This window comes from Lutjanus erythropterus, chromosome 13 (genome assembly GCF_056507025.1).
Source record: "Lutjanus erythropterus isolate fLutEry1 chromosome 13, fLutEry1.hap2, whole genome shotgun sequence".
Taxonomy (NCBI): Eukaryota; Metazoa; Chordata; class Actinopteri; order Lutjaniformes; family Lutjanidae; genus Lutjanus; species Lutjanus erythropterus.
The window spans coordinates 12,508,678-12,523,248 of NC_139329.1; the positions used below are offsets into that span (position 1 = coordinate 12,508,678).

The 14,571-nt window shown below is 40.0% G+C and overlaps 2 protein-coding genes across 4 annotated transcripts; one reads left to right on the forward strand and one right to left on the reverse strand.

The window, feature by feature from the left end:
- Positions 1-889: 889 nt before the first annotated feature.
- lrrc10 (leucine rich repeat containing 10) lies at positions 890-2,523 on the reverse strand. The gene is made up of 2 exons (XM_084734700.1): positions 2,392-2,523; positions 890-2,167 (listed from the first exon to the last, which is right to left on the reverse strand). Exon 2 carries the CDS (start codon positions 2,080-2,082, stop codon positions 1,219-1,221), a length of 864 nt encoding a protein of 287 aa, XP_084590826.1. The 5' UTR covers positions 2,083-2,167; positions 2,392-2,523; the 3' UTR covers positions 890-1,218.
- Positions 2,524-5,979: 3,456 nt separating this feature from the next.
- cnot2 (CCR4-NOT transcription complex, subunit 2) lies at positions 5,980-14,188 on the forward strand. 3 transcript variants are annotated; one of them, XM_084733325.1, is made up of 15 exons: positions 5,980-6,132; positions 7,583-7,711; positions 7,814-7,886; positions 8,118-8,265; positions 8,370-8,552; positions 8,719-8,798; positions 9,238-9,363; positions 9,598-9,728; positions 9,844-9,961; positions 10,322-10,478; positions 11,585-11,646; positions 13,000-13,049; positions 13,152-13,252; positions 13,393-13,537; positions 13,639-14,188. In XM_084733325.1, exons 2-15 carry the CDS (start codon positions 7,595-7,597, stop codon positions 13,723-13,725), a joined length of 1,578 nt encoding a protein of 525 aa, XP_084589451.1. In that variant the 5' UTR covers positions 5,980-6,132; positions 7,583-7,594; the 3' UTR covers positions 13,726-14,188. The 3 variants fall into 3 exon arrangements, with proteins under 3 accessions (XP_084589451.1, XP_084589454.1, XP_084589453.1); XM_084733328.1 differs by having other exon boundaries at positions 9,598-9,722; XM_084733327.1 differs by lacking the exon at positions 5,980-6,132 and adding an exon at positions 6,259-6,420.
- Positions 14,189-14,571: the final 383 nt, after the last annotated feature.

A 14,571-nucleotide genomic window follows, 5' to 3' on the forward strand; every position in this document is an offset into this window, starting at 1 on the left:
GAAAAGGCAGGCATCTCCATGGATGATATCTCTAAAACTCAGCAACTCGCTCTAAAACAAACTAGATGGATAAATAGCACTACAGGAGCCTGGCCCAGGAAGCAGGTTTAAAAAAATGTGCAGCTTGTCTCAAGAGTTGATCATAAAAACACACAGAGTGTAGTCCTAGGATAAAAACTTACTACCACTTTCTGAAATAGGGCCCAGGTAAGGGTAAGGTAATTAACTGAATAGTCAATTTACTAGAAAAGTGTAAATACAGCATAGTCCATCAAACACACCACAGATATTTATTAGGAATGCTTGCCTGCTAGAACGGTTGTGATTAAATGGTTATGTAAAAATCCTGATATATGTCCTGTACCATAAAATAAGACAGTCCAAAACTTTTTGGCTGATAGAAAATCTGGTGGTTGGTTGGTGAAAATTAATAGAAATTTACAATGCTATTATTGTTGTGGCAACTAGAACCCAACAGATTTACATTGATTGGCTTATGACTGGCCCAATAAATATTGGCCTACTGGCACATATGTTGTCTGATATGCATCAATATTAGTAATATGATTTTGAACAGGCAACAATGCAGACTATTTTCATCTGTTAGCTTTATGGGCAGCATTCTGTGTATTTGACCTTTTTTCTCGAGTTTAATACATATATTTTACTCTCTTTGAGCATGTGTGCTTTTTTAAATGCTTATATATAATGATTAAAAATAGTTTAAAGTTTCTGTGCCCTGATGACATTTTGGGCAAAAAAGTTTTTTGTTAAACTCTAAAATATGTTTGGTAGCCACGTTTGTGAGATCACTGCAAAAAGATGTGTTTATGTATATATTCTATATATTCCCATATATCAATATCAGAATTCCTTTACTCTAATATTGGCCCCAAATACTCATTATTGGTCAAGCTCTAGTTGCAGCTACCTGTTTGAAGACATATGCAATAAGTTTTACAAATTCAAATAAGACACAAACATTTCTTTCAGTGTAAGTAACCAAACATCTTAAACAGGTTTTTTATTTCCCATTTTGTGCAGGCCATGTTTTTGGACTACTTTGTGTCTTTTAAAGCTCATAGGATTGTCTTTACCATACATGGACCAGCCATCAGCCTGATGCACAACACACCACTCTGCTTTAAGTGTTCCACTTCAATGTCATCCAGTTCGGCCAGGCCCCGCCACAGCTGAAGGTCGCTTTGTTCCTTAACCCTAAATGTTGTGCTCCTCTTCAGGGTGTGCTTCTGTGACCTCTTCTGTCGTCTCGCTCACTGCTTTTGACCCATCTTCTTCCTGTTCATCATCCGAGCTGTCCGCCCAGCGCCCGACTCTCCTGACTCCCTCAGCCACTGCCGGGGCGTTAACGCAGGGGTTGTGGTCATAGATGACGAGTTTCAACCCCTGCATATGAGACAGACCTGGGAAGCGGCGGATTCTGTTCCGATCCACATCGATGACGGCTAAAAAGTGCATTTCCAGCAGCACCGGTGGGAACTCTGCCAGCTGGTTCCCTGCAAGCCAGACACTTCTCAGCTCCTCCAGCCTGCTGAGCTCTCTTGGTAGACTCTGTATCTGATTATAACCAAGGTGCAGGGTCTTCAGGTTAGTGAGCTCACAAACCACTTTAGGGAACTGAGTGAAGCAATTAGTCTCAAGCCACAGAGTACTAAGTTCCTTGAGGTCTCTCAGCTCTTTGGGGAGGCGGTAAAGTCTGTTGTTGCCCAGGTAAAGGATGCTGAGCTGGGGCAACCTGCACACAGCTGCAGGGAGCTCCTCAAAGCAGTTAAAGTCCAGGGCCAGCAGCTGCAGCTTCTTCAGGCCCTGCAGCTCAGTTGGTAAACTGCTCAGGTTGTTGTCACTCAGGTAGAGTTTCACCAGCTCATTGAAGACGCAGGCAGTGACAGGTAGACGCCGCAGCTGCCGGCTGCTCAGGTCCAGGGTCCGATCAAGTGGCATCTCCTTCATGTCCCCTACTAAGAAGCGTTGGCAGCGCTCTGAGGGGATGAAGGCGATCACACCTCGCATGGCATTACCCATCTTCCTCACTGTCTGTGAAACACAACTGGTCCTCCACATCAATTTAGTGCCAGATGAGGGTTGGCGTCTTCACGTTAATGGCATCCCAGTAATGCTCTTCCACCGCCCCTCTGGAGTTATTGATCTTGATAAAATGTGAAAACAAAGCAAGCTTGTCACAGTGCATTGCATTGTACTCAGCATAAAGCTGCATGTAGCAGCAATTACATTTCTATGATGCTAAATTACACCCTTTCATGTTGTAAAAGCCATGCTAATTGTGAGATTAAGTATCACCAGTGATCAACAAGAAAACAGAAAACACAACAAGCATAAGGATGATCACAATGACAATTGAAAAACACCTACTTTCCAATGTTTGCCTGCTGATGTCCATGACTCTCAGCATCTCCTACAGTAAGCCATTTGTTTATCCAAGTTAATGAGCTGAAAAGGCATTGTATTCTCTGGGCAGATATTCCCCAGTGCAGTCCTCCCACTATCTCTCAGAGCCTCTGAGCTTTGCCCTGACTTTCATGGTGATAGCAACCACTAGCTACTCTCTCCTCCCCATTTGAGCCTAATGACTTTCCCCCTTCTTCTCCGAGATGACAGAGGTGGGAGAGAGAGAGACGGGAAGGGGCAGGGTGCCATGGATAAGCATAAGAAGTGCTTTGTGATGAAAGAGCAGCGAAGGTCATTTACATTCTACTTTAATCGGCCCGTACGCAGTTCTGGGTCTGTGCCACTGGACCAGACAAGTGGGCCAAACAGGGAGTTTTGCTCTGACTTAGACTGTCATAAATCATTGGCTGTTTTGAAATGTTTCAGCGGTGGAAGGGAAATAAAGTTAAATGTAGTCCCAAGAAAACGAGAGCTCATGTTTTAGTTTTAAATGTGGGCGTATAGTTTAGAATTTCCTATTAATCTCTTGTGGGGGAGTCATAGGCCTGAGATACAGTATATTTGTTTTATTTGCTTTTATATTTTTTTATATTTGCTTTTGTTTGCATACACATGTCCTGTGTCCATTTGGGGGCAATGGTTGTGTATGTCCTCAGAAAATAACACTATGTGTAAGTACATAACACAAGCATATGGTTCAAAAGCAGGTACATCTCTGGCATCATGGTGCAGACACACTAAGTCTATGCTATGATGCTAAGCTATGATGGATCTTCATGCAACTGAACACCCCATGCTCTGACCAGTGCTTGGCTTCGGCTGAAATCTTTTCATCATGGCAGCTGGGTCACAAAGTTGTTAATTTTTCAGGTAAATGGTACACTAAAATATGTTTCTGAAAACATTTTAGGGAAAAAATAGGCAATGCAGTAACAAAATCTCATTTCATATTTGAACAAAAATGCCTAGTTTCACAGTTTAATCAGACTTTTGTGAGTCTGCTGCATTGTATTAGACAAGACCTGAAAGTGGAGCTCTAGCAGCGAACTGTCTGTCAGTTCACTGTACCCATCATGCATGGTGCAGCCAGATTCACTCCTTCCCAAAGAAAATTAATTGGATTTGTCAGTTTGACATATATCAGTGGCCTTGGTGTGTCTGCATCATTAGTCCTGGGGCCATATTTTAGGAACTTACTGACTTTCAGCATTTATTGCAAGTGTTTGGTAACTATGGTATTTAGAGCTGATTTAGGAAAAAAGACATTAAAGATGAGTTCCTGAGTGAATGTTCCTATCTTGACTTAAAAAAGGAAAAGTGTGCTATTACACCAGCATCCTAACTTCCCAAAATGTTAAATAAACTTTAGGAAAGCGGTAAAATTGTCCTCAGATTCAGTTTTCCTCCTGTAATAGTAACTAACTGACTAACTAGGCAACAGTACCAGTCTAGACCACATTTCTCAACAGATGTTATCAAATACCTCTAAATCATGTCTTTAAGTCAAGTTCCTGTCACTGTTTTTGCTTCATTTCTTTATATGTTTCAGTTATAAAAGAAAACAGCAGTTACAAAGTTGTTCAGTTCAGAGAGAGGAGAAAAGTAGCATTGATTGCAAGGTAACAGACATAGAAGTTAATAAGTAATGTTGGATTGAGTATTCAGGATTTCTTAAGATTCTTAAGATTCCTAAAGTTAGTTAGGATTTGGTTCCATAATACCACACTGGGAAAAGACTCAGTTTCTGTATTACATCCCCTGAACTGTAAGTGGCATGTCATCCCTACCTGCCTGAGGTGTGATTTGCACATGCTATCTTGCATGCCTTCATTAGAACTATTTTCCAACTAGATAAAACTGAGAAGGAATTTCATTTTCCCTATCACGAGTTTTGGCCCTTGTCTGTTTTCACTCACTGACAGACTGTTTTTAGCACTTGTCCTTGTCCTTATCCACTCACTGCCCGGGGGCCTCAAACAGGCAACAGCAATGACCCAGGCCAAGCACACAGAGAGCACCATGTGACTGCCACATCAGACCCTGTTCACAGCAGACAGTTTGATATGTCATAGCAGAAAACACAGGCGTTATTAATTGTTGCTTTTTACTGACAAGTTAAAATGTCTGCTGTTAAAAAGGTATAGAAAAGCTTCAAAAACTTCTAAATACAAGCATGAGTAACCTGATGTTACAAAGCTTTCAACCATGTCTCATGGTCTTCCATGTTGAAAAGTTTATTTTGTTAAGATCCTGTTTCCAAACTTTAGAATGAGCCTTTAGGTTCAACTGTAATACCGATAAGTAGCCTACGATATTTGAACCTGCAATTACACTGGAGTGCTAACTGGATGAGATGCTGTGATCACTCCGGTAAAAATGTGGTGATTCAAATTAACCTGCCGGGGGACCCACTGGGTTCCAGTGAACCCCCACTTTCTATGCTCTGCGCAGTTTCTGAGACTATCTGGCTCCAGATTTGCTGCATGGTTGTTTTATTAAACACAGATTAGGAATCAGGAATATGCAACATGTAAGCACACAACTCAAATAATGAAGGTCATAAAACTACATTCTGATACAGGGCCCCTCTTCAATACAGGTCCTTATAAAGCAGGGCTGTCATAAGGCCCTTATTATAATAGGTTAGATTTTGTTTTTGTGGTGCATACTAATAAACTATTTTTTAATTAATTTAGCACAAAACAACTGGGAACTTTTGGGGCCCTGGATTTCTGGGGTCACAAGGCAGGTACCTGCTTTGCCTGAGTAGTACTCCAACTTTAAAGGGACAGGTCATGTCTCAATCAAAAATGCATATTTGCATTATATTGTAATTTTTTAGCTCTTTTGTTATGAAAAGTAAAGACATTTTAATTCCATACAAACCTTACAGTGTGCCTTGGAGTCTTTTTTGAAGGAGATTTGCATTTTTGATTTTTTTACTGAGACTGTTTCATCCATGAAATGAGCCTTTCACTTGAAGAATATACATATTTGTGTTGTATGTTTTCTCTCACATATAATGGGAGTAGATGGCACTTGGATTGTGGTGCTCAAACCACCAAAAAGTACATTTTAAAAAAGTAATTGGTAGCTCCTACATGAAACTGTTCATAATAAAGTCTATGGATAATCTTTAGTAACTGGGTCATGATTTCTGCAAAGGGACATTGGTTTTGAGGTTTTTTTTTTTCTTCTTCTTTTGGCCTGAGCACATGACGATGAAATCTCTGCAACTCACACCAAAACTAGATGGATACATAGCAGTATAAGAGGAAAATAAATATTTATATTTATTTATTCCTGTGACACAAATTTCTGCTTTAGTTTCATATCACACTTGTCTGAGAAAATTTAACAAAAACAAACAAGGTATCTGTATTTGAATATTCTGACACTGGCACTGAAAACTACAGGCAGCATTTTCTTAATGCAAGACACCTTGTGATCACAGGAGGGAGGCAGAGGCTTGACATTTACATTCACTTTAAAATATAGACCTAGATCATTTTTCGTGGGTTTTTGTTTCTTGGTCTGTCCCTGATGGCTGTTGAGCAGCCTTATTCCTGATGGAGCACACTTGTTCAGTTTTGTGTACGGAAGTGGTCAGCAGGTTGTAAGGTCAGAGGGTAAAGGCTATCCCTCTTTCGATTCAGAATACACACAGCCATCTTGGATCTAACGAAGAGAAGGGAAATTGATGCGGTGAGGATATTTCACTTATTTTTCGTCATATTAAACAGGCACGGTATGTATATTTAAGCCATTGACAGGGGCTATGTATATCCCCGTTTCCCTCCGTGTCTACATGGAGTGAGTCGTTAGCCTTTAGCTTCAGCAGATTGTCGCTGCTGCTGCTGCAGACGGAGGAGCGGACACTGAGCTGAGCAAACGGACAGCTGACTGTGGATACATGGAGGATACATGGAGGAAGAGAGGGCCCAGATAGTTACTGATGCTTGGCAGCTAAGTCAAGGTTTTTGGAGTTGAAAGGTGTCTGTCGGTTGTGGTCATTAGCTCCTTGTCGGGGTAGTCCGCTTGTAAATTGACGTTAAACTAGCTAAGCTAACAGATTGATTTCAAGCACTTAGCGTGCTAACGTTAGCTTCCTTAGCATGTTAGCATTGGTGCTATTCATTTTCTCCAGTGTCAACTTAAGCGACTATTCGGCTCTCAAAACATACTAATTACCTCTACAAGTTTACCAGAGAGAAAATTAAAGGTTAATTTCGGAGTCGATGATTTGTTTAATACATGTTAATGATCAGAGAACTAGTTAATTTTGTTATAAAAGTTCAATATCTTCATCCCAAATGCGTGTACATCAGTACAGAGTAGACACAGTTCAAAACTTTATTTTAACAACTCAAAGATGCAAAATATGTCACAATGAAGAACAAAGAAATTTCTAATGAATGCCTGAACTTAAAGGTGCTCTTATAGAAAATATTGCACTGTGTTTTAAAAGTTTAATGGCGTAGAGTAAATGCAGTCACAGTTGGAACAGTTCAATGCGTAATTGATGATTGAATTAATCGGCTGACATTTCTATAATCCATTAATCGGTTTGAGTATTTTCTTTTTTTAAGTCAAAATTCTGAACACTGCAACACTGTGCAGCACTGAAAGTGTTTAAAGCGAAACTTTAGTAGGTAACCTTTTGGTGATATTTGCAACCTTTAGTTTAAAAAAGGAATCAGTGTCTTTAGAACAGAAATGTGAGGCTCACTATCAGAGCTGCAATGATCAGTCAATAAATTGATAAGTTGATTGTAAGAAAATTAGTTGCCAACTTTGCTTGTTCCATCTTCTGACCTGTCAGGTTTTACTATGTTTTCTTTGTCATTTATGGGAAGAGGCACTTTGAGCTTTAGGAGATTGTGTGTATTAATTGTGAGCACCGCCTACAGATCAGTTGATAATGAAGATAATTATTAGTTGGAGCCTTAAATGGAGTGCTGTCATTTATAGTAACATGGTTGTACCTTAATGGCATGGCAATAGTGAAAGTACATAAGGGGAAACTTTGGTATTTTAACAGAGATATTGCATTATTGGGCTGTGTTTCAAAGAGGAATCAGTGTATTTAAACTTTATTTGTGTTTGTGGCTTTTTCCCCTGTACATCCTCAACAGCTGTTCTGCTTTCCCTCCAGGTGACGAAAGGCATGTTTGGTGCTAGAAAGAAATTTGTAGAGTTCGTTGAGGTAGTCGATAACGACTTTACTGATGAAAGCATGTACTACAACCAGCCGTCGATGTTCCCACATCGGTCGGACAAAGATGTGAGTTCATTGCCAATATTTGCATGTTTATTTTAACTTAACACCAGAGGAGTTACTTTCAAGGCATCTTACTCTGTTCTGTCCTAAAATGTTTTCCTTCAGATGCTTTCTTCACCCTCACCATCATCATCAGGCCAGCTGTCGCAGCTTGGTGCAAGTTTGTACGGTCCACAAAGTAAGCCTTTTTTTAATTTCTTACAATCATTTTCTCATATGTAGCAGTTTTGGGGTCTAATGAAATCTTGCATTTAAATATTGTGAGAATGAATGCAGTTGAGCTCCGCAGGCATTTATGAAGACCTTCTACCAATAAAAAATGAAAGTTTGATTGTGGGACATTTTGCAGAAGAATCTTCTCTGACATGATTTCTTTTTCTTCCTGTTTTTCTTCGATGTCCTTCTGCAGGTGCACTCGGATTTTCAGTAAGAGGCATGGGGAACAATACGCCTCAGTTAAACCGAAATCTAACACAAGGCACGCAGCTACCAAGTCATATCACTCCCACAACGGGGGTCCCCACCATGTCCCTCCATACCCCTCCATCACCAAGCAGGTGTGTATGAAGGTGTTCACTTGTTTGTGAGTGTGCACAGTTTGTACACACAGAAATGTGAAAAATCTGGATCCACTAAATCAGAGCTGATGATTTTAAAACAGGGGGACATTGCCGATGAACTCGAGAAACATGCTGAACCACTCTCAGGTCGGTCAAGGCATCGGAATGAGCGGCAGGACCAATAGTATGGGCAGTTCGGGGTTGGGCAGCCCCAACCGCAGCTCGCCTAGTATCATCTGTATGCCCAAACAGCAACCAGCACGCCAGCCTTTCACCATCAACAGGTAGACAGATCCTGTATAACTCATTCATTGTGATGTGTCCTTTTGCATATCTAATTTTGTGTCTCCTGCAGTTTCCTTATAGATGTAATATTTTGTTTATTTTTTGTCATTTTAAGGAATGTTAACATTTGGAAACTTTTCTTGTGGTTTTCTTGTATCATTACAGCATGTCAGGTTTTGGTATGAACCGCAATCAGGCTTTTGGGATGAACAACTCATTATCGAGCAACATCTTCAATGGCACAGGTTAGTGGGTTGGACCCTGGTCAGTATATCAAGGGATCATTAGTTCGGAGTTTTATTTAAACATACACTCTTTGAATTTATCTCTGTTTCTGTAGAGTATTAAAAAAAGGTGGCACTGATTTTGAGACATTGATCATACAAACATTTTAATACACCTTGCTGCACTTGACATTCTTCATAAAAAATATTGTGTTGATTGGTTCATTCATTATTCTTTACTTCACTTTCTATTATCAAAAGTATTGGATCAGTTTATTCAACTGCTGAAACAGACGCAGTAGTATTGTGTGGTGAACATTTATCACTAATGGGGGGGCTATTTTTTTCATTCAGTTATGGTGTAATAAAATTAGATTATCAAGTTAATAATTGCCACATTATTGTACTTAAATTGTGTTGACGGTGACATTTCAAGTTCCTAACCTGTCTGTTGCTGTAGATGGGAGTGAAAATGTAACAGGACTGGATCTGTCAGACTTCCCTGCGTTAGCAGACAGGAGTCGGAGAGAAGGGACTGGAAACCCAACACCGGTGCTCAACCCACTGGCTGGACGGGCCCCTTATGGTAGGCCATTAGGCTTGAGAAAATGTCTTATTTTTACATGGGCAAACATCAGTAGCTTCCCAGAAGAGAAGAGAAGAATATCTGCCTCTTGGTTGGGTTCATAATTCAAGCTGAGGCTTTGTTTTTATACACAAGATCATGAATTGCTTATAATGTTCCTTTGCTTGGATTTGATTGATTGCTTATTTCACTTTGGGGAATTATAATCTCTACTTCACTGCGTTCATCATCAAGTTGGCATGGTGACGAAGCCATCGACTGAACAGACACAGGATTTCTCCATCCATAACGAGGACTTCCCTGCACTGCCTGGCCCAAACTATAAGGACCCCACGTTGAACAATGATGACAGCAAAACTGTGAGTGTAAGAGCTGTTTGTTTTTGTTTGCGTGTCAAGGTTACACATCGAAGAGAATTCTTTATGATGAATTTCCATGTTTTCGTTTTCTGTGTTTAAAACTGCTTTTCTTTGTTTGTAGAACTTGAGCTCGACAAGCAAGAGCACATCCAATGCAGATGGGCCCAAGTTCCCCGGAGACAAGACAGCCTCAGCACAGAACAACAACCAGAAGAAAGGGATCCAGGTGTTGCCCGATGGTGAGACCTCTCAGCCAATCGTATCGCTCCAATTCCACTGAGACATCCCTTCTTAATCGCACAACTGGGGTGAGGCAGTTGGGCTCTCTACCCTGCATTTGGTGTTAGATGATAACTGAATAGGCTACCATGAGGAAACCAAAAGATAGTATGTTCAGCATGATACAGACCATCATCATATGTCTATTAGTATGTCTGTGGCCAGCAGTTGTTAATAAATAATTGGTTTGCTCTCCTATGCGTGCACAGAGTGTGGTTTAGAAATATGGAGGTAATGTATTGACAGTAAGTATTAGCTGTAGATCACAGTCCAGTTTGGGCGTTTTTGTTGAACTGTTAATTGTCCTGCTACTGCTGCAGGTCGGGTGACGAACATTCCCTCAGGAATGGTGACAGACCAATTCGGCATGATCGGCCTGCTGACATTTATCCGAGCAGCAGAGACTGATCCGGGGATGGTCCATCTGGCACTAGGAAGTGACCTCACAACACTGGGACTCAACTTAAACTCACCAGAGTAAGACACATCTTGTATTCTAAATATAGTTGCTATTAGGGTTTCATGGGTTTTTTATTTTACCTCTAATTAACCAGTCAAGTCATTAAGAACAAAGTCTTATTTGCAAAAGACAAGAGCCTCTTGAGGAAAAGTTGGTAGGAACTGAAGGGGATTAAGTCTAAAACGCAGGCATCAGGCAATACAGCAACAAAAATGAGTAGTGATAGTCAGTACATTTGTGCAGTCAGTAACAAATGAAAAATGGATTAATAACTCAAAAGTCCAGTAATGAAAATCAGTAGCAAAGTTAAATGTTATATGACCTATAATACATATTGCAGGCACAGATGGCTACCATGGTTACAATGGCATTTGTCCAACTTTCCTTCTCACTGAATAAACCTGAGTTAAACTCTTCCCTTGGTCCATACCAGAACCAGCTCACCATCCTTTTTACTGACATACCATTTTTACAGATTTTTAAAGATTTTTATGTAGCTGAGACAGATTTAGCTCTCTGTACCATTTTGCTGTCAGAAGGTAAAAAAACAAAACAAAAGCCATATTAACTTGAGTCATCTTCAGCAGTAAATAACAATAAGTATTTTGAAGCCAAACAATCATACTAATCCAAAAATCCCATTAAGCGTGATTGGATATTGTAATTACAATGGTACACACTTAAAAGACAGATTATGTGGAAAATATTTTAGATGCCAAATATGCAACAACTTTTTGCCCACAAACTAGAATATCAGTTACAATATCAATGATTAGGGATGGGAATTGATGAGATTCTATTGATACCTGTGGCATTATTGATTCCACGTATCAGTCCGATTCCCTTACAGATTCCTGATTAGTTAGGCCACTGAAATTTTCAGGGCTCGTGATTTTGAAAGTACGCACATATACAGTGAGGGTTCTTTGTCTTACTCAGAAGAAAATCCGCGAGTGAAGCTTCCCTTCTGTTCACTGCCTTTTCAGTATATCCGTGCACGAGTTTGAATTCTTCTTATTTTGTTAGTTTGAACTTTTATTTTCTGTTTGATCTAAAATGAGTCCAAACAAGTGTTCTGTTTTGATGTTCATAGTGATAAGAAATGACTTTTCTGTCCTGACAGAAACTTGTACCCCAAGTTCGCCTCCCCTTGGGCTTCATCACCATGTCGACCTCAAGATATCGGTAAGACATCAATGTGAAGTATGTGGGGTTGGATGGCTTTTCAATCTTTTTTGCATTACCTTGTTTTAGTGATCATTTGGCAGTCCGGATTAGCTCTCTAAATTTGGCAGTGAGAGGAGCCAGTCTGAAGACATTTTTATGATGACAGATGAAGCTTGTGATTGGATGGTGACTGAATATTGAAGTTTTTTTTTTTTTAAAGGAAACTTCACAATTAGGTTTGTCTGGTACTCAGTATCAGTATGCTTTGTTAGTACAAAATAGCTGGCAGTTGACTCCAACATGGATGCATTCATTCAGTACTGAAAAGCAAAACGTTCACATATGACAACTCAATGACTAATGCTAATTCAATTTTAGGCCTGCACGATATGGTAAAAAATTAATATTGCGATCATTTTGACCATTATTGAGATTATAATATGATTCATGACTAGTGAGCCAAACAAACATGTTTTCTTGCATCTGGAGAACAAGTTTTGTAAGCAAGGGCACCTCTGCAGCGCTACAGTGCTTCATTATTTTTCTGTTTCATCCCACATTTTTCCTTTATCAAAAAATCTATTACACTTCCATTTTCTAATTTTGAAAAATTTTAAATTAATTGTGCAGCTCTGTTCAATTCAGTTCAAATTTTGGTGTTGTGATGTACAGTAATTGGCATCGTAGTTAATGTAGCCCACCACCATGTGAGTTTGCTTTTGCTGCAACTGGACAAAAACGTTTGGCAGCTGGGTGCTGACAAAAGTGTAACCAGTGATCAGATTTATACTCTAACAAGAATCTTTTGTGTGGTTGGTGACTAACAGAGGCTTTATTGTATAACCAGCTTCTTTTTGGTAAAAACATTTTAAGTTGTGGTTGGGGGTCGGTCGATAGTTCCTTAATGCTTCAATACTCACAAGTTCCTCATTTGCTATAGATTTCTTTTTTAAAAATATCCACAATAACATATAAATACAAACTGTGGATGGCTGCATGACATGCAAACCTTTTTATTATATTTTTTAAATGTTTGTGCCAATAAACAGCCCTGACAGTTAGCTGCTCCGTGTCACATGACTGTGGAAACCAATGACACATGAGAACCGAGCACACAAAGATGCTCAGCTGTTGTTTTCTTTGCTCTGTGGCCCAACATGTAAATTGGGTCTCCAACCTAACATTTTCATGTATTTTAGGTGAATGACTTGTGTACCCTTTGAAATAACTTCATCGAAAAAGAAAACATTCAACATGCTGCTGTTAAATTATGTTAGTGATGCAGGAGTTTTCTATGCAGAGGTTCTTGGAAACAAAAGTTGTGACTGGTTCTGTAATATTCCTTTAACGTACTTGTGCTTTCCTTTTCAGACTTTCATGTTCCCTCTGAATACTTAACCAATATCCACATAAGGGACAAGGTAATAATGAGCTTCAGAACTGTGCCACAAGAAATGGTTGCAGTCTTCAGGTACATGTAGACACTTGACCAATTCTCTTGTTCTTTTCTGTCCTGCCTCCAGTTGGCTGCAATTAAACTGGCTCGATATGGTGAAGACCTGTTGTTCTACCTGTACTACATGAATGGTGGAGACCTGCTACAGCTTCTGGCAGCAGTAGAGCTGTGAGTACTTGTACTGGAGAAATATTGTCTTATCTTAAGTTCACCCTGTCTTGGAGTTGATATTTCAGTAGTTGTAGGTCAGTCGCTGTGTTCTTCCCTTTTTCTAGGAAGTAAGTATTTTCTGTAATTTTACTGTCCAGCTTTAACCGGGACTGGAGGTACCACAAAGAGGAGCGGGTTTGGATAACAAGGGCGCCTGGAATGGAGCCAACACTGAAGACCAATGCCTACGAGAGGGGAACCTACTACTTTTTTGATTGTCTTAACTGGAGGAAAGTAGCCAAGGTAAGAATTTGTCTTTGATTATCTACTGAAATGGCATCTGTGATGAGCTTTGCTGACTTTATGTTGGGGATTAGAACTAAAACTGTGTCTGCATCTCAAAGGAGTTTCATCTGGAGTATGACAAGCTGGAAGAGAGGCCACACGTGCCAACAACATTCAACTACAACCCAGCCCAGCAGGCCTTCTAAGGCCCGACCAGTCCAAAGGCCGCAGCTGTTCCTGCACATGACACTGTTGTCCAGGAGGGGCACTTGGTTTTTATTCCTGGAGGATTTGGCTATTTGACTGCGGGGGCCGTCGCCACCATCCAAACTGCCCTGCCTTTCCAAAATTACATGCTGCCCAAAACAGCAACACTTGTTCTGTTTTTATTCTTTATGTTCCTCCTGTTTTTTTGTCTTGTTTTGAGCAGGGTCTGTGTTATGTTTACGTCTCTGAATCTGAAGCCTGTTTCTTGCAAAAAGGAGGACTGACCTTGTGGCACAGAAAAGTGACAGAACAAGGGTTTACGCCTCGTATTCACAACAAGTGTTAAGAACAGAAAAAAGTCGTGGAAAGCAAAGTTAACATCCTCAGATGCGAGTGAAAGGGTGAAAGAAATGCAATGTTTATTGTTGCACTATATTTAGTAATAAAAGAACACAAAATTTGTTTGTGATTTTTTTTTTATGTGAACACTCCCTGATAAAAGTTTTCCCTTTCCATTTTTTGTTATGGGTCAGGGGGTTCATGCAACTTTTCCACATGCATCCCTTTTCATCTCACCCTTTTTTTCCCCTCTTACGTTTACATTGATTCCAACCTCTGTGTTTGACCACCCATCTGTTTTCTGTCTCATACTCTGTTTCTCCGTCTGTCTGTCTGTCTCTCTGTGAGTTCTGTGCCAGTTGAACATGGACACAAATCTGGGAGACTACTTTGGTTTCCACAAATGTGGACAAATCCTCGCAGAGGCTAAACAGCTACACGATGTTGCTCTAGAGCAAACAAAACACTTTCCAGTCTTTGTTACGATTTTGTAAGAAATGTGTACA